At 49.3% G+C, this 16,854-nt stretch overlaps 3 protein-coding genes across 5 annotated transcripts; 2 read left to right on the top strand and 1 right to left on the bottom strand.

The window, feature by feature from the left end:
• Positions 1-20: 20 nt before the first annotated feature.
• WDR54 (WD repeat domain 54) lies at positions 21-3,776 on the bottom strand. Of its 3 annotated transcripts, none has more exons than XM_059188113.1 (10): positions 3,689-3,776; positions 3,087-3,364; positions 2,856-2,918; positions 2,367-2,433; positions 2,221-2,274; positions 1,764-1,891; positions 783-883; positions 546-708; positions 285-359; positions 21-207 (listed from the first exon to the last, which is right to left on the bottom strand). In XM_059188113.1, exons 2-10 carry the CDS (start codon positions 3,306-3,308, stop codon positions 76-78), a joined length of 1,005 nt encoding a protein of 334 aa, XP_059044096.1. In that variant the 5' UTR covers positions 3,309-3,364; positions 3,689-3,776; the 3' UTR covers positions 21-75. The 3 variants fall into 3 exon arrangements, with proteins under 3 accessions (XP_059044096.1, XP_059044097.1, XP_059044095.1); XM_059188114.1 differs by having other exon boundaries at positions 3,087-3,309; positions 3,689-3,766; XM_059188112.1 differs by lacking the exon at positions 3,689-3,776 and adding an exon at positions 3,560-3,667.
• Positions 3,753-10,495, top strand: C9H2orf81 (chromosome 9 C2orf81 homolog). Its single transcript, XM_059188103.1, has 4 exons — positions 3,753-3,970; positions 7,975-8,205; positions 8,301-8,522; positions 8,674-10,495. The coding sequence occupies exons 1-4, from the start codon at positions 3,953-3,955 to the stop codon at positions 10,069-10,071; spliced, it is 1,869 nt and encodes a 622-aa protein (XP_059044086.1). The 5' UTR covers positions 3,753-3,952; the 3' UTR covers positions 10,072-10,495.
• Positions 10,496-10,650: 155 nt separating this feature from the next.
• On the top strand, positions 10,651-15,974 carry LOC131840324 (retinol dehydrogenase 12-like). The gene is made up of 6 exons (XM_059188115.1): positions 10,651-10,955; positions 11,089-11,328; positions 11,558-11,647; positions 14,301-14,489; positions 14,983-15,089; positions 15,204-15,974. The coding sequence occupies exons 1-6, from the start codon at positions 10,778-10,780 to the stop codon at positions 15,390-15,392; spliced, it is 993 nt and encodes a 330-aa protein (XP_059044098.1). The 5' UTR covers positions 10,651-10,777; the 3' UTR covers positions 15,393-15,974.
• The last annotated feature ends 880 nt before the right edge of the window (positions 15,975-16,854 follow it).

The raw sequence follows: 16,854 nt of genomic DNA, 5'->3' as shown, positions 1-16,854 counted from the left end.
CTGAGTAATCAGACAAGGGCTGGGTGGAGGGTTACTTTATAAATACCACAAGGAGAAAGGAGGGCTGTTCTTCTCTCACACGCTGCTGAATCTCAGGATCTCAGCAAGGTCATAGCCAGTCACAGCAAAGGAGCTGCCTGAGGGGTCACAGAATCGGGCACCGCACACCTGGGTGTCAGGCACACACTCACCATGACAGTGTTCCACCTGAGGGAGAAGAGGGCTGCTCAGGGCCTGCTGCCTCATGCGCGGAGCCCCCTTTCCACTCCTCCCACAACACATACCTCAGTGTGGCCACTCTCTGGGCTTCTGCTCAGCTTCCAGATGTGTACAAAGGTGTCCTCAGCTGCAGAGAGAAGCTATAAAACCAAAGGTGGGAGGATGAGGGGGCATTAGCAGGTGCTGAGGGGACGAGTATAGGCTGGAATGCCTGGCCCAGGCACCCAGGGAGAGGGCTCCACTGAGAAGCAGACAAGCCTGTGGAGTTCCTCTCAATGTCCCAGCACCAGGAGCACAGGTAGGTAGGGATGGAGGAGGAGACTGACCTTGCCCACCTCGGGAGCCAGGTCCAGGGCACAGATGGCCCGGGCGTGGGCACTGATCTGGACATGCAGAGTTCCTGTACTGGCCTCATATAGTCGCACTTGTCCATCCCCATAGCCTGCTGCTACTGTCCCGTGCCACAGCTGCACAGAAGGGCATGGGACCCTGCAAGGGTGATAAGCCACTTTAATTTCCTCTGACCCCTCAGGAAGGTGCCCACCCCCTTCTGCCTCACCTACCCAAATCCTGGAATTTGGGTCACTAATTTGAATTTGGGCCCTGACCGCCAGACACACAGCAAGCCTGAGTTATCTGCTGTCACCACGTCAGCCACGCAGTCCTGAGGAGAAAAGCAGGATCAGTCCTTCCCTTCCTCTCCTGCTGGGTCCTATATACAGGGCAGGAGGGGAAGGGAGACAGCATCTGCATCTTTGCCTCTCCAGGGAAAGGGCAATATGTGGAGCCCTTATCAGCTGGATGCGGGGTTCCCTCGGGATGCATAAAGTGCCTCCCTTGCATTCCTTAGAATCTCACTCCCCAGACCTGACAAATCACGAGTCAGGAGCGGGGTATATAACTGCCCTCACTGGATGGATGAGGAAGCTGAGGCCACAGTGTTATGATCTGGAGGTCCTGCAGTAAGCCAGTCACAGTCATGACTAGAGTCCAGGCCCCTGGAAAGTCCCCAACCTCAGGCAACCAACATAGACCCTGGGCCCAGCCCTGGGTCAGGTGCAATGGGGATATGAATGAGAACATACATACCCTGTTCTCAAGCGGTCTGTAATCCAATTAGGGAGACAAGAGTTGTCTTTGAGGCCAGTACCAATTCAGGGCTCAGCCAAGGGAGATCAGTGGGAGCAGGAATAGGGGGATGGCTTCCTGAAGAGAGGGGCACTGGAGGTGGGCAGGACTTGGCAAGTCCAGAAAAGGAAGCTGCACACGTCAGAGTTGGAAAGTATCTTATTAGATACCATCTGTCCCAACTCCTCAGTTCACACCAGTACTGAAAAGTGTTCGTGAGCTATTAAATGCGACATAAATGGAAAATCAGATTTTATCACTGGACTTGAGGTTGCTGAAGCCTGGGAAAGAGCAGCAATTTGCCCAAAGTGATCCAGCTGCTTAGCAGTGGAGTCCATTCTTAAACCCAGGTCTGCTGCCTGCCAAAGTGGGAAGGCTCCCAGGCTCACTGGAATAAGTAGGGGGAATCCACTCACCTGTCCCTGGGCAGGCTCCGTCGCAATGTCTGTGACTGATGTCTGGTGCCCAGCCAGCTCTTCACTTAGTACAATGTTGGGACCCTTGGCTGGGATGTCAAACACCAATACCCGGCCCGACCACGTTCCTGCAGAACCAGTGCCCCACTGATGGCTTCCTGATCCCCCCGAGTCTTCAACCACCACACAGAGCATTCCCTCCACCCCAGAAACCTCTGTAGCAAACCCACCTCTCACTGCTCCAATAGCTCTGCTCCTCCGTTGACTACCATTACTCTATCCTATCCTGCCCCTCTGAAGCCTGCCATGGCTTTCCACAGTCTCTATAAGAGCCCCCTTCACTCCCACCCTTCCCTCTAACCTTCAAAAATTCCCCCAAACCTTCAGCATCATCCCGGCCAAAGCCTGCACCCCTATGCCGTAGCACCCCCCAATGCCCTGCCTTTGGCCCCCTCACCCACACAGATGAAGCGGCCAATGGAAGCAATTCCTCGGGCAAACACAGCCTGTACTGAGTATGAAAGGGGAAAACTATTAGAAATAGCACCTCTGCCGGCCCCACCAAACACTCCCTACCCCCACCCCACTCAGTCCTGCAGGTACCTGGAGATACATCTCCAGAGTCCAGTGCGTGCCAATAGACCATGACAGAGCCATCTGACTCATACATCTGGAAAACAAGAGCAAGGATAGGGGCACATCCAGCTGACTTTTGCAGAACTATGCTGAGTAGTTCACATACAGGTTAGTCTTACAGTCTCACTCCCCTGAGCTGACAAACCATGTGTGAGAAGCAGGTATATAACCCTCGAAACAACTGTGGGAGGCAAGCACTACTTTTATTTCCATCTCAGGACACTGAGGCTCTGAGAAGTTAATTAAATTGCCTGAGGTCATGCAGCTAGTAAAGGGGCAGGTATAGGAGATAGCACTTGGGAACTGGAAAAGATGGAAGGAATGGAAATGAGAAATATGAATGGGCTAAACATGTAAAAGGTTTGTAAGTGTTTAGAGGAAAGTGGGGAAGTATTTATGGGTCTGGGGGAAGAGTTGAAAAGACTCTAGTGGGGGAGGATAGGAAGCTCTTCTTACCTGTATTCCTCTATGTGAGGTGAGTACCAGCAACACTCGGAAGGGGAGGACACACCAATGGACCTATAGGAAAATGGCCCAGAGTAGGAAAAAGTGGTGAGACTGGAGGACAGGAGGTCTCCAAAGAGTGGAAAATCAGAGGGTTAGGGAAGGCCTATTCCTGAGGCTTGGAAAGAAAGGACAGAGATGAGGACTGGGTTCAGCAACATCACTCTCAATTCAATGCCTCACCTGGGTGATAAGTGGAGGGCTCACTCCTGCTCCCTCCTTAGCGTGGAGCTGGCGCTGGGCCAAGGGCACACCCTCAGCAGCAGCGCTGAGAAGCTGGGCGCTGGGTCCATGGACTACCCCAAAATGTGTGAGGTTGCGGGAGGGCACCTGCAGCACACTGAGGTTATTGCACAGGGGTGCAGCCGAACCTCGAAGGGGAATTGGGCGCTCCCGGCGAAACATCCTAGCGGAGAAAGGCCCGAATCACAGGCGCGCAGGAAACACGACAGTGGTGATTCCTGCGGGAGGAATGGGGGGTGCTGTCGTGAGGCACTTAAGGAGACCACTGAGGTCAGAATGTGATGGGGAACCCGAGGACTGCAACAGGGGAGTCCGGCGTGGGGAGGTCTTGTGGAGCAGGAAAGGGGAGCCCCAGAGCTGAGTCAATGGGGCGATGGGGGAATCCCAGAGGAGGAACGGTGATGGCACAGGACCTGGTGGCCGCAAGCGCCCGACCGAAGGCAGATGAGGCAGGGTAGCCCCAGACCCTTCTTCTCTCAGCTGGCTCCCCGAACCCCCCAGCCCGGGCCAGAAGTCACACCCGCAGCCCCAGGGTCGCTTGCCTGACTCGGGGAATCGATCGGTCCCTCCGAACCCGCCGCCACCATAGAGATGACGCAAGCGCGCACGGCCATTGGGCGGAGCCGAGCAACCCAAACGTGCTGAGCGCTGCGCGGTTGCCAGGGCAACCGTGGGCGGGGCGAGCCTCTTTCCTCTAGGTCCGGGCGCTAGGTGCAGCGCGCCGTTGCTTGGGAGACAGTTAGACCGAGGTGGCAGCATCTAGGAAGGGGAGCCGAAGCAGCGGGGCTGGAGCGACAGCCGCGGCAATGGCTCACGAAGGCTCGGTGAGCTTCAGCTCAGCTGGGGGTGGGCCAGAGTCCGGAATGGCATTTAAGGTCGGCGTGGGGAACCGTGGGTCCGCCCCACGCCAGCCGCCGCCAGCCCACCATGCTGGCGTACATGGCGACCAAGGAAGCCACGTCGGTTTGGGGCAGAAAATCTGTACCTGCACCACGCACACTAACACGCTTTGTCACACTTGGAACCTGAGGGGAAAAGTCAAATGTATGGTTCAGTGCCCAAGAACGGGAACTGACTTTGGAAGCAGCTAAGGCATGTAATAAGTCTCTTACACTGAGGCACCCGTTCAAAGGGATAAGCCAGAATTGGTCGGGCACTGGGGAGAGGTGTTTCTAAATAAACTCCCTTTCGAGGATTTTAGGAGGAAGGAATGGGTTAAACAACAGCTCTGAGGCTGCATTTGAAAGTCAAGTTGTTTAAAAGCCAAGACTTAAAAAAAAAAAAAAAAAGATTTATTTTTATTTGAGAGCGAGAGAGCCCACGAGAGACGGGGAGCTGTGGAGGGGCAGAAGGAGAGGGAGAGAGGAAATCTCAAGCGGACGCCCCGCTGACTGGGAGCTCCATGCAGGGGCTTGATCTCACCACTGTGAGACCATGACCAGAGCCAAAATCAAGAGTGGAGGTTTAACCTACTGAGCCACCCAGGTACCCCCCAAACCAAGAAATTTTTAAATAAAACAGATTTGAGGAGACTTTGTGCAATAATATCTCTGGCCTCTAGAGGCCACATCTAGGTACAGTCACCGTCAGGAGTGGCAGATGAGAGGCTGGGAGGGTAAGGCTAAGGAACTGGCTTGCCTCTCCCAGCCCTACCTGCCTGGACTGGTCTGTGGGCTATTCCCTGGGCTTGCCACCAGGGCTGTTTTCATTAGCAGAGAAAGGAAATGAGCCTTAAGGGACTTTGAGTTCAGTGTAATGTTTAGGAAACACCAGATATGGCAGAGAATGAATTTGAGGGGACGTCTCATAGGAGGCAATAAGGTTGGGGTGAGGAGGTAAAGATTGGGAAGATTACCTTTAAAGGTATATTTTGGAAGGAACCAAGTGAAGGGAGACATGTAGGAAAGGAGGAAGCTCCCAAGAATCTTCCTGTAAGTTTCCTATGTCTCCAAAATGAATTTATGGAACTAGTGTTTTTCTTTTTATATGATTTTTTTTTTAATTACAAAGGACACAGACTCATTGTAGAGAACTTACAAGTTAGAGCACAAGAAAGAAACATAGCCACTGTGACAATTTTGATGTTTTCCTTTTCTTTAACATATACTGCTTTATACATCAGAGATGACACTTGGTATGTAATTTTGTATACTGTTTCTTTCATTTATCATTACCTATATAGCAAATTCTTCCTAAAATTATCTTTAATCATTGCATAATATTCCTTAGTATAGAGGGCACACAATTAGCCATATATTCTCTTTTTGTTAGGTAGATATTTTCAATATTCTGCTATTATAAATGACAGCAGAGGGTTTATTGGAGGATATAATTTTATTTTCATTTCAGGATATGCCTTTGGATGTGTTCATAAAATTGGAATTGATATTTTTGAAGGTTGGGCATCTTTTCAAATGTTTATTAGTCATTTACAGTTCCATTTTTGTGTAATGTTTTGTCCTTTGCTTATTATCCTTGGGGTCTTATGATTTTATTTTTTATGTGGGTTTTTAATATACTTGGGGATATTTATCCTTTTTCATATTTGTTGCAATTTTTTTTTTTATTTTGGAAAGCAGGATAAAGTCAGGCTCTAGAGTCAGACAGACCCACATATGAATTATGACTTCACTACTTCCTTGCTGTGTGATCTGGACAAATTCTGTAAAATGGGGTTAAAAATAATATGTAGTCTAAAAATGTAGGACTTGAGTCAGTGTTTGTAACTGATATGCTTAGGTGCCAGTAAATGGTAACTACTGTCAACTTGTAATTAGGAGTGTCTTAAAAATAAGTACAGGAAGGGGTGCCTGGGTGGCTCAGTCATTAAGCATCTGCCTGCTGTCTCTTTCTGTCAAATAGATGAATAAAATGAAAATTTTTAAAAAGTACAGGAAAATTTTGCCTATATGTATATAACTCTCTAGCTATTTTTTAAAAAAGATTTTATTTATTTATTTGACAGAGATCACAGGTAGGAAGGAGAGGCAGGCAGAGAGAAGAGGAAGCAGGCTCCCTGCCGGGGCAGAGAGCCCAATTTGGGGCTCAATCCCAGGACCCTGGGATTACGACCTGAGCCGAAGGCAGAGGCTTTAACCCACTGAGCCACCCAGGAGCCCCTCTCTAGCTATTTCTTTATTATTTCTTTTTTTTTAAGATTTTATTTATTTGATACACAGAGAGAGATCACAAGTAGGCAGAGAGGCAGGCAGAGAGAGAGAGGGAAGCAGGCTTCCTCCTGAGCAGAGAGCCCGATGTGAGGCTCAATTCCACGACCCTGGGATCATGAGCTGCGCCTAAGGCAGAGGCTTAACCCACTGAGCCACCCGGCACCCTCTTTATTATTTCTTACATAATTTTTATGCTTTGGCAGTTTTTTCTCACCCAGAGATTATATGACAATTTAATCTATTTTTTCCTACATTTTATTTTTTGCTTATATTTTTGTTTCATTTGTGTGTGTGTGTATGTGTATCCTTTAATCCGTTATTTAGATGAGTGCTGTAAAATGAGCATCTAAGTTGATTTGGGGGAGAGAAGGAGACTAGTGTTCTTTAAACATTAACCATTTATTGACTTATCCTTAATATTTCTGAACTCTCAAGAACTTTGGACCTTTTGAACTAGTGCCAATAGCAGAGACTGTGGTGTTAGAGCTCTACATAGCCAGGGTGTACTCTGTAATCTCAAGCAAGCGCTGATTAACTTGTGTCCTTCCAGTTTCTTTGAAAAATGGGTTTAGTGGGCTGTCATGAAAATTAAATTAGAAGGGTTCCTGGGTGGCTCAGATGGTTAAGCATCTGCCTTTGGCTCAAGTCATGATCCCAGGGTCCTGGGATCAAGCCCGCATCCAGCTTCCTGCTTGGTGGGAGCCTGCCTCTCCCTCTACTGCCCCCGCACCGGTGCTCTCTCACTTAAATAAATAAATATAATTTTTTAAAAAATAAAAAAAATCAAAATTGAATTAGTTAGGCCAGGGGTGCCTGGCTAGATCAGTCAGTTAAGCCTCTTACTCTTTTTTTTTTTTTTAAATTTTATTTATTTATTTTTTATTTTTATTTATTTATTTATTTATTTATTTATTTTTTTAAAGATTTTATTTATTTATCAGAGAGAAAGGGGGGCAGAGAGCAAGCACAGGCAGACAGAATGGCAGGCAGAGGCAGAGGGAGAAGCAGGCTCCCTGCCGAGCAAGAAGCCCGATGTGGGACTCGATCCCAGGACGCCGGGATCATGACCTGAGCTGAAGGCAGCTGCTTAACCAACTGAGCCACCCAGGCGTCCCAAGCCTCTTACTCTTGATTTGAGCTGAGGTCATAATCTCAGGGTCCAGAGATCAAGCCCCATGTCCAACTCCCCACTCAGCAGGATCTCCTCCCACGAAGCAGGGATTTTCTCCTTCTCCCCCCCCCCCAATAAATAAATAAACTCTTTAATGATTTTATTTATTTATTTGACAGAGAGAGACACAGTGAAAAGGAAGCATAAGCAGGGGGAGTGGAAGAGGGAGAAGCAGGCTTCCCACCAAGCAGAGAACCCGACACAGGGCCCAATCCCAGGAACCCAGGATCATGATCCAAGCCAAAAGCAGACACCCAATGACTGAGCCACCCAGGCACCCCTAAATAGATAAATCTTAAAAAAGTAAATTAGCAAGGTCAAATGTCCAAAATAAATTTGACATATAGTAGGCTGTTAGTAAATTACTCCTTTCAAAAGGCTTTTCCTTCTTACTGGACGGCTTGAGAAAGCTTCCTCCTAGTCTATAGCTGCTTCTCCATTCCACTTATCTGTTTCCTGCCCTGATTGCCCTGTTCTTTCCTCACAGAGGCAGGAGAGACAGATCCGGGACCGTGGGTTGACCCGATCCAAGGCAGAAAAGACGCGGCCCCCTACGGTGCAGGCGCCACAGGTGGACATCGTGCCTGGGCGGCTCACGGAGGCTGAATGGATGGCACTCATGGCTCTAGAGGAGGGAGAGGATATTGTGGGGGACATCTTGGCTGATCTGCTGGCGCAAGTCATGGACTCTGCCTTCAAAGTCTACTTGACCCAGCAGGTGGGCCTGGATCCAGGTTCTCCAGACCCATCTCCACCCACACCCACCCATCTGTCCAGCCCACTCTGGGCTGAGATCCTTTCTCATCTCCACAGTGCATTCCATTCACCATTAGCCAGGCCCGGGAGGCGATGCTGCAGATCACTGAGTGGCGCTTCCTGGCCAGGGATGAGGGAGAATCAGCAGTGGCTGAGGACCCCACGTGGGGCGAGGATGAGGAACCGTTGGCATGCACGACAGATGCCTGGGCTCAGGGATCAGTGCCTGTGCTGCATGCCCCCGCCTCCATGGGCCCAGAGGAGACCTTCCAAGATGAGGTAAGCCCAACCCCCAGCTCCCTCCGATCCCCACACCCCTACCCTGAGCCCCACTGAGCCTCTCTGGACTCCTCTACCCTTAATTTCTGTCTCCTCTTTCCAAGGTCTCACTACACACCCTCTACCCCCTACTCCCAATGCATTTCCCTAGGACCAAGGGAGCGAGGATCAGATGTCTCTAGGAACACGGTGGATGGGGAAAGGCTCTCAGGAGCAGATGGAACATTCTCCAGAGCTGCCAGTCACTCAGGGCCCGCCACCTACCCCAGAGCTGTTTCAGGACACAGGGTCCCAGGGTCCTTTAGAGGACTTGGACGTCCAGGCCAGAGACCACCAGGCCACAGCGGGGTCCTTGAATGCAAGCCGCCAACCGTCAGTGGAGATGGCTCCCAATGGCAGTCCCCACCCTTCTATGGAGCTGTCCCAGGTAGCCAGCACCCAGGCCTTGACCCAGGCGGCGCAGCCTGGGGGTTCCCAGTTCTTGCTGGAGGACCTCTATTGTTGCACGTCCCAGCTGCAAGTATCTGGGGACTGGCTGAAGCTCAAGGAGGAGGACGTTCCTCTCATCAAGGAGGATGCGCCCCTCATCGACTCAGGCGTGTTGGGGATCGGCCTCTCTGCGGGCGGCACCACCACGATTGGCCCCTCAGCTTCATTAGAGCCACAGCAGCCTAGGTTGGAGGACCCACTGCGGAGCCGGCCTCGCTATAGGATGGGTCGCAAGACTGGGGCACGTCTGGACCCCAGGCGCCTGCCGCGCCACTGGGTGCGCCCTCTGGCCGAGGTTCTGGTTCCGGACGCCGAGGCACGCCCCCTGGAAGCCTACCGCGGGCGCCAGAGGCTCAGGAAGACCAAGACTCCTGAGGCTCCCGCCAGATCCCTAGCAGCCAGACCTGGTGCCCATGTCTCCCCGACAGTTTTCTTCTCTCTCCCGCCTAGCGTTCATTTCCCTGCCATGGGCCTGGGCCCCAGCCTCCAATCCCCAACTTTAAGCCTAGGCCTACCGTCACCAGGCTTTGGGTCAAAGTTTCCCTTTCCCAAACCTGGGCTTGGCTTTCTTGCCACTCATCTGGCTTTCCCTGATCTGGCCCGGAGCCCCAGCCCCAAACTGTGGCCTGGTGCCAAGTGGCCCAGTGGCTGGGAGGGGGAGGCTGAGTTGCTGGGTGAGATATGGGCTGGCCGCAGCTGCGTAAATCCACAGGGCCTGGATCCCAGCGACCGGGAGGGTCAGGATCCTCGCAGGGGGCCATATACAGCACCCCGAGTCCTTGAGGCCACGTCCCAAGTGATGTGGAAGCCCATGTTGCTGCCTGACGCAATGAAGCTGGCTCCTGGTGTGAGCATGTGGAACCCAACCACCCAGGTGCTGCTCAGGGCTGCAGTACCCCAGCAGGAGGACAGGGAAAGTGGCACCTCTCTTCCCATTGAGCAGCAGCCCATCCAGACAGGCGCCCCAAATCCTCAGGTGTCCGTGAGACAAATAATGAAGAACCCAAAGCCCAAAGTGTGGTCACTCCTCCCCGAGCACCTACCCTATTCTGGGCCCTGAAGCTCAGGTGGTGCGTTCCTTCTTTCTGCTTGCTCAATAAACACCTGAGTTGCCTGAAGAGTTGACCTGATGTCTTTGTCAGTTTCGTCCAAGGGCGCTCAATCAGGAGCCGTTGCCTTACAGTCCTAGAAGGATACAGAACACTGGTTCCAGGGAATGACCCTATTTCCACCCATTGGGAGACCCTGCAATGGGTCACTGTTGCTCCCCAGCAGAGGCATTCTGGAGAACTATCCCCCTCTCCCCAGAAGAGTAGACATAAGGGCTGTAAGAGGGGTCTGTCTCAGTTGGAATCACTCAGTCTCCTTGCAGTAGGGGCTGCTTAAGCACACATTGATTAAAGACGGGGGATTTGCTATCTTTCTTCTCCAATCCCTGCAATTCACCAATCCAGCTTAGAGTGCAAGTCCAGGTTTCACTTGGAGACAACCATCAGCCTATACACATTTCAAAGAAGCACTGGCTCTGGGCTAAAGAGAGCAGTGAGGCAATCAAATGTCCAAAACTTGCAATTTAAGGTGGAATTTACTCCCCAGTCCAAACAGCATGTTTGAGCAAATCTGAGAGTGAGTAGCCTCTTTAAATTTTGTGTCCTAGGCACTACCACAGCCTGATTGCTAATCTGCATTCAGCTTTGACTAGTTCCTCCCCAGTTTACCTCCACCACAGCCCAGTTCCCCTGGTGGCAGACCACCAAGTCTTTGCTATGGCACTGTGGTCGCTACTCAGCACCCTGGTCTGGAGCCCTGGGTCTGTCCTGCTCATGCTGGTTCTCCTGCTTCGACTAAGTCTGTGGTTCTGGCATGAGTCTCGTCTTTGGGACCTCCAGCAGTGCTCCACAGACTTAACCGGGAAGACAGCAGTGGTGACCGGTGCCAACAGTGGTGAGTGCTCTTCTCATCCTGTGGCTTCACTAGGTGCCTCGGGCCCCAGTGGCGCCAGGAAGGAGGGTGGGGGCAAGGACCGGCCTCTCTAGACACTCCTCAGGCTAGGCTACTCTAAGCTGCTCTCCTCCAGGCATAGGGAAGGCTGTATCCCAGGAGCTGGCCCGCCGTGGGGCCCGTGTGATCCTTGCCTGCCGGAACCGGGAGCGTGGACAGCAAGCCCTGTCTGAGATCCAAGTAGTCTCAAAGAGTAACTGCCTCCTGCTCAGCCAGGTGGACTTGAGCTCAATGGCCTCCATCCGGAGCTTTGTCCGGTGGCTTCTGCAGGAGTCTCCTGAGATACACCTGCTGGTTAACAATGCTGCAATCTGTGGTATGTTTCCCCCGGACTCGTCTCAGGCGCCTCCTTCCCTGTTCAGGGACCCTAAAACAGGCATCCACCAAACCTAACCTGTGCACCCTGCTGAAAAACCTGGAATTCATACACGACCCTAAAAACCTGAATTCATACATGCCATGTTCTGTGGCATTTCTATTAAATGTCAATTTGTCTCCCAGATCTTGTCTCCTTCCATTACCTCACCTGTGTTATCTCCTCCCAGGAATCCCCAAGACACTTACCCCAGAGGGCCTTGATTTCACTTTTGCTACCAACTATGTTGGGCCCTTCCTGCTTACAAATCTACTCCAAGGTAAGGGAGAATGGGGTGCCTCCCTTCTATGCCAGCCTTGATTCTCCATTCCCCTGGCATTTTCTTGGCTTACTGTCCCCATGGCCACTTCCTTCTGCTTGGCCCCAGCTGCTCACTGAGTGATGACCTGATATGCTTTCCCCCCTCACACAGCAGGGGAACCCAGCTGACACAAGTCAGGAGTAGGAAGCTGGTAATAAAATCAGTGAGCCCCAAATACAACCAGCAAGAGGGTTTAAGATCCCACCTCTCCTTCCCCAAGATCTGCATTTTAGCTAGACCAGTAGAGTCAGTCATCTCAACAAAAGCTTCTTAAGGGGAGCACTAGACCACTAGGAACATAGACACCAAAAAGCCCAACTTCCTGCTCTCAAACAGCTCAAGAACCACCAGAAATCTAGACAGAACGCTTCTCTCTCTTGGGCTTGAGTCCTTTGATTTTCTGATTTTTTAATACTTTCCAAGTAAGGAAGTAAGCCTCCTGGGGAGGCTGGGACAGAATGAGGGGCAGGTGCCTTCTTCCTAACATTTTCTCCTGGACTGTGTAATAGCCTCTTTAAAATAAAATAAATTGTTTGGGTTAGGTAATATGTGTCCAAAACACAAAATTGAAAGTGTACAAAAGGGATTACATTTTTAAAAATTCTCCTTTCCTTGAAAATGAGCTACCATTCCCTTCTTGAGAGGCAATTCGTGTTGCCAGGATCTCATGGACTCCTTAGCGGCTGATTAAATGAGCCCCAACTGGAAAGAGAACAAAGAACAAGGCAAAACTCTATGGGTTCTCAAGTAGTAACTTTCCCCCTTTTGACAAATTGTAACCCCCTGTCTACACCTTGCCTAGTCCTACTTTCTCAAACTGACTTCTCTCCTCCCCTTCTCTCTCTCTTTTTTAAAGTGTCTTCTCTCCTCCTCCTCTTTCCCTTTATAAATATTTTATTTATTTATTTGTCAGAGAGAGAGAGAGAGAGAGTGAGAGCCCAAGCAGGAGGAGTGGCAGACAGAGGGAAAAGCAGGCTCTCCACTGAGCAAGGAGTCTGATGCAAGAGTTAATCCCAGGACCGCCCGAGTCAAAATCAGACACTTAACTGGCTGAGCCACCCAGGCATCCCATCTCCTCTCCTCCTTCATTCTTTCTCCTGCTTGTAGGGAATCATTATTCACCACATCACTTGCTTAATATCCTTGGAAGGTAATTATCCTTTAGAGGAGAAACTCTAAGCCTGTTCTTTTCAAGCACAGACCCCCTGCAGACTAAGAGCCTCACCTTCTCCCCTAACTTTTATCCACGCTCTGCTCTCCAGCAGACAGTCTGTAGCTATGCTCTGTAGCTCTTGGACCTTTTTCCCCCCCCTCTGGCTCTGCTTTTGGCACATGTGCTTGTTTCTATGAGGAATATCCTTTCCTGCTCTTTCAGCTGACTTAACTTTAGTTCCTCTGCCAGGACTCAGCACAGATATCACCTGTGCTGTGGATCCTGCCAATGCCTCCCCCAGCAGCCCCCCCCATTTGCAGGGCTCCCTCCACCCTTGTATACATTCCCGTTCCCGCATCAACACTGTTCCATGAGGATCTGTCTCCAACTAGGCTGTGAGCCCCTTTGGTCTTTATGTCACTATGCCTGCAAATCTCAGATCTGTTTTCTTTAAGAATAATTTTCTCCCCAGCAAATTTTGCCTAAATACCACCTGTTCGGTTTTTCATTTGTGATTCATAATCTAAATGTACGGCTCAAAATAGTTTTGGCATTTTCAACACCGTAAAGTCATATGTGACAACTACTTATATGATCCAAATTTTATATAGCTAGAGATATATAGGGAGGTACTTTTTAAAAAGATTTAACTTATACTATTGATTGTAATTTTATTTTTGTTACCCTGGAAGATAGCTGGGTTTTTAAAGATTTTATTTATTTATTTATTTATTTGTCAGAGAAAGAAAGAGAGAGAAAGCACAAGCAGGGAGAGCTGCAGTCAGAGGGAGAAGCAGGTTCCCCACTGAGCAAGGAGCCTGATGTGGGACTCAGTCTCAGAACCCTGGGATCATGAGCTGAGCCAAAAGTAGATACTTAACCAACTGAGCCACCCAGGCCTCCTGAGAGCTGGTTTAAAACACACACACACACACACACACACACACACACACACACACACACTTTCCCAAGTATCTCTAAATAAATTTCTTCCCCTTCAATCCAGCACCCTTATGTCCTTAGTATCTGTCTTGGTGTCTGCCATAATCCAGACATCTAATGAACGTTTGTGTGACAAATACGCCAAAGATAGCTTTCACAGTGTCTTCAACCTTTACTTTTCTCTCTTAGCCACCAGTGAGGTAAAACATAAACAGGGATCAATGAAAGCAGCTCCAGCAGACAAGTGGAAGAAAAGCAAGACAAAAATCCAAATAATACAATAAAAGAGGAGAAAAAAAATTAGGAAACCAACTAACGAAAATGAAGTCTTTGTTCACATTAAGCTGTCCTGTGCTTAGCCTGGGGAACATGGGGTGTGGGGCTCAGTGACCCTATCTTGAAAGCCCTGGATGGTCTCTGCTCTCTTGGAGTCTCCTAGAGAGACAGGCTGGGGAGTGGGCATGGGAGTTCACTCCAGAATTTGGATTGAAGGAGTGTGGTCCTCTTTTCACCCAGGGGCCCTACAACGGGCGGGGTCAGCCCGGGTAGTGAATGTGTCTTCCTTTCGGCATGCCCATGGCTATGTTGATGAGAAACATCTGACAGGGGCTGGGAAGCCTTTGGCTTTTAACAAGAACTACGATTGCAGCAAACTGCTCTTGACCTCCTTCACTGGGGAGCTTGCCCGGAGACTTCAAGGGACAGGTAATTGCCTCTGACACACCCTATTCCTCCATCCCAGTGCCACCTCCAACACTTCACATCTCACCCAACATGTTCTGGCCATAACCTACTCCCAGTGGCCCCCAGGCCAGCTGTTAATCTCCCCCACTGGTCATCAGTGCAGTCTATAGTGCCCGGAACCCTGTCTTCAATCTCCTTTTTTGATCTTTCCAACTCTCTTATCACTTACAACAGGTCTCTCCTCTCAGTATTCTCCCAAACCAACACCATCCACTGTGTTCACCCAGGGCTTTCCGATACTCCTGTCTCCTCACTGGCTTGAATATATCACCATTTGTGTAAGTTCCAGAGGACTGACTTCCTTGGCACCACCCCCAAATCTCTGGTTACCTCTGCCCCACAGACCTGGTAGGATCCTCCAATCGTTGCCCACTGGAGAACCACACTTACCCCTTTCTTCCCAATATCCCCCTCTCATTTCACTGTGCACTGTACCCATGACTCCTCCTCTCAGGTGTGACTGTGAACTCTGTGGACCCAGGTGTAGTATACACAGAGATCATGAAGCAGTTCTCTTGGCCATACCGATGCTGCTTCTGGCTCTCCAGCATCTTCTGTAAGGTGGGTAGGGGAGGAGCCGGCTCAGCCTGAAGAGGGTGGGGCAGCGCTGCGCTTCTGCGTGTCCCCAGCAAGGGAAAGTCAGTTTGGCCTGACTCCCTCTCTTCCCCTCTACAGAACGTCAAACAAGGGGCAATCCCAGTCCTCTACCTGAGCTTGGCAAAGGAGCTGGATGGTGTTTCTGGAAAATATTTTAGCAGTTCCTGTATGATAACTCTTCCCGCTAAAACTGCTCGGGATCCTCAAGTGGCCCAAAGGCTCTGGAATGCCACAGCCCAGCTAACAAACCTAGAGAAGATGGACTAACCCTCTGCGACCCTGCTGAACCCTCTGCGAACTTGCGGTCCTCACAGGCTCCCAGCCCTCCTCTGATCATGCCTTTTGTTTATTGGCTCTAAGTATCAATCACTTCTTCTTCCTACTGGCTCAGGGCTATGAAAGCTCAGATTAGCCAGAGGATCATTTCAGCTTCTAATTTCCTGCCAGTTCTCTGATGGAAGCATTCATCCTGTGGCCCCTAGAATCTGCAAACCTATGGAGTCCCACTTGGTGTTGAGACGGAGTAACAAGCCAAGCAGCAAGATCAGTTAATGCAGTGCTGGGAGCCCATTGTTTTTCTCCTAGTGTCTGTTCAGCCATATACATTTGGGAATCAGCTCTTCAAATTTCACACGCACACAAACCCTTCTGTGATTCCATTGTATCTACTATTTGATCCTTTCCAATATCTTTACAAAATTTTAAATAATTTTATCCATAAAGATCTTACACTGGTTTTATTACATTTAATTCAGGTACTACATTTTGATGCTATTGTGAATGATGTCTTCACCTTTGTGTGCTGATTGTCTGTTGAATGACTGTAATAAATTATCTAAGTTTCTTGAATTATCTGTAGGTGCTTTGGTTTTTCTACACAGAAAATCACACTGTCTAGGAAAAACAACAGTTTCAGTTCTTCTCTTATCACTATTCTTTTATTTCTTTTTCTAGAAGACCTTTATAGATTTTCTAGTATTAAGCCAACCTTGCATTTCTGGTCACTGTGTTGGGTAGACATTGCTAAATGGAGCATACTCAAGTTTTTGTTTTGCACTTTGTACCGTGTTCATAAATGAGACTGGCCTGTACTTTCTTTCTTTCTTTCTTTTTAAATGTTATTTAAGCCATCTCTACACCCTATGCAGGTCTCCAACTCATGACCCCATGCTCCTTTTATGAGGTTATCCTTGTCATCACATTCCTGCAGTTTCACTACTGTTAATCCAGATGTGTATTTCTATTTGTTTATCCTGGAGGCAATTGCTTGGGTTTCCTGAATCTGAGGACATATATGTCTCCTGTATTTCTGTTTGTTTGATAGATTTGACATGTTATCTTTTGTAAATTTAAGGTATACAGTGTGTTACTTTGATACATTTATATATTGTAATATAACTGCTATAGAAGCAATGTTTATCACATCACATCATTACAGTACAACATTATTGTTTATATCCCTCGTATGGTTCATCAGACCTCTATGGCCTCCGCTGAGCGCAGAGCCCAGGAGAGGCTCAATGCTCAAGGCTCCATCTCAGGACTCTGAGACGGTGACCTGAGTTGAAACCAAGAGCCCGCTGCTTAACCGACTGAGTCATTCAGGTGCTGCGGACTTAACATGTATGTTGTCTCTTTAGTAGGTATTTTTATACTTCTTTCAAACAATACATAGATATTAGAATTCTTTAACATTAATTATTCTCTTTGAATTTGTATGCTTTTATAA

This window comes from Mustela lutreola, chromosome 9 (assembly GCF_030435805.1).
Source record: "Mustela lutreola isolate mMusLut2 chromosome 9, mMusLut2.pri, whole genome shotgun sequence".
Lineage (NCBI taxonomy): Eukaryota > Metazoa > Chordata > Mammalia > Carnivora > Mustelidae > Mustela > Mustela lutreola.
This window is presented reverse-complemented; position numbering and strand designations above follow the sequence as displayed.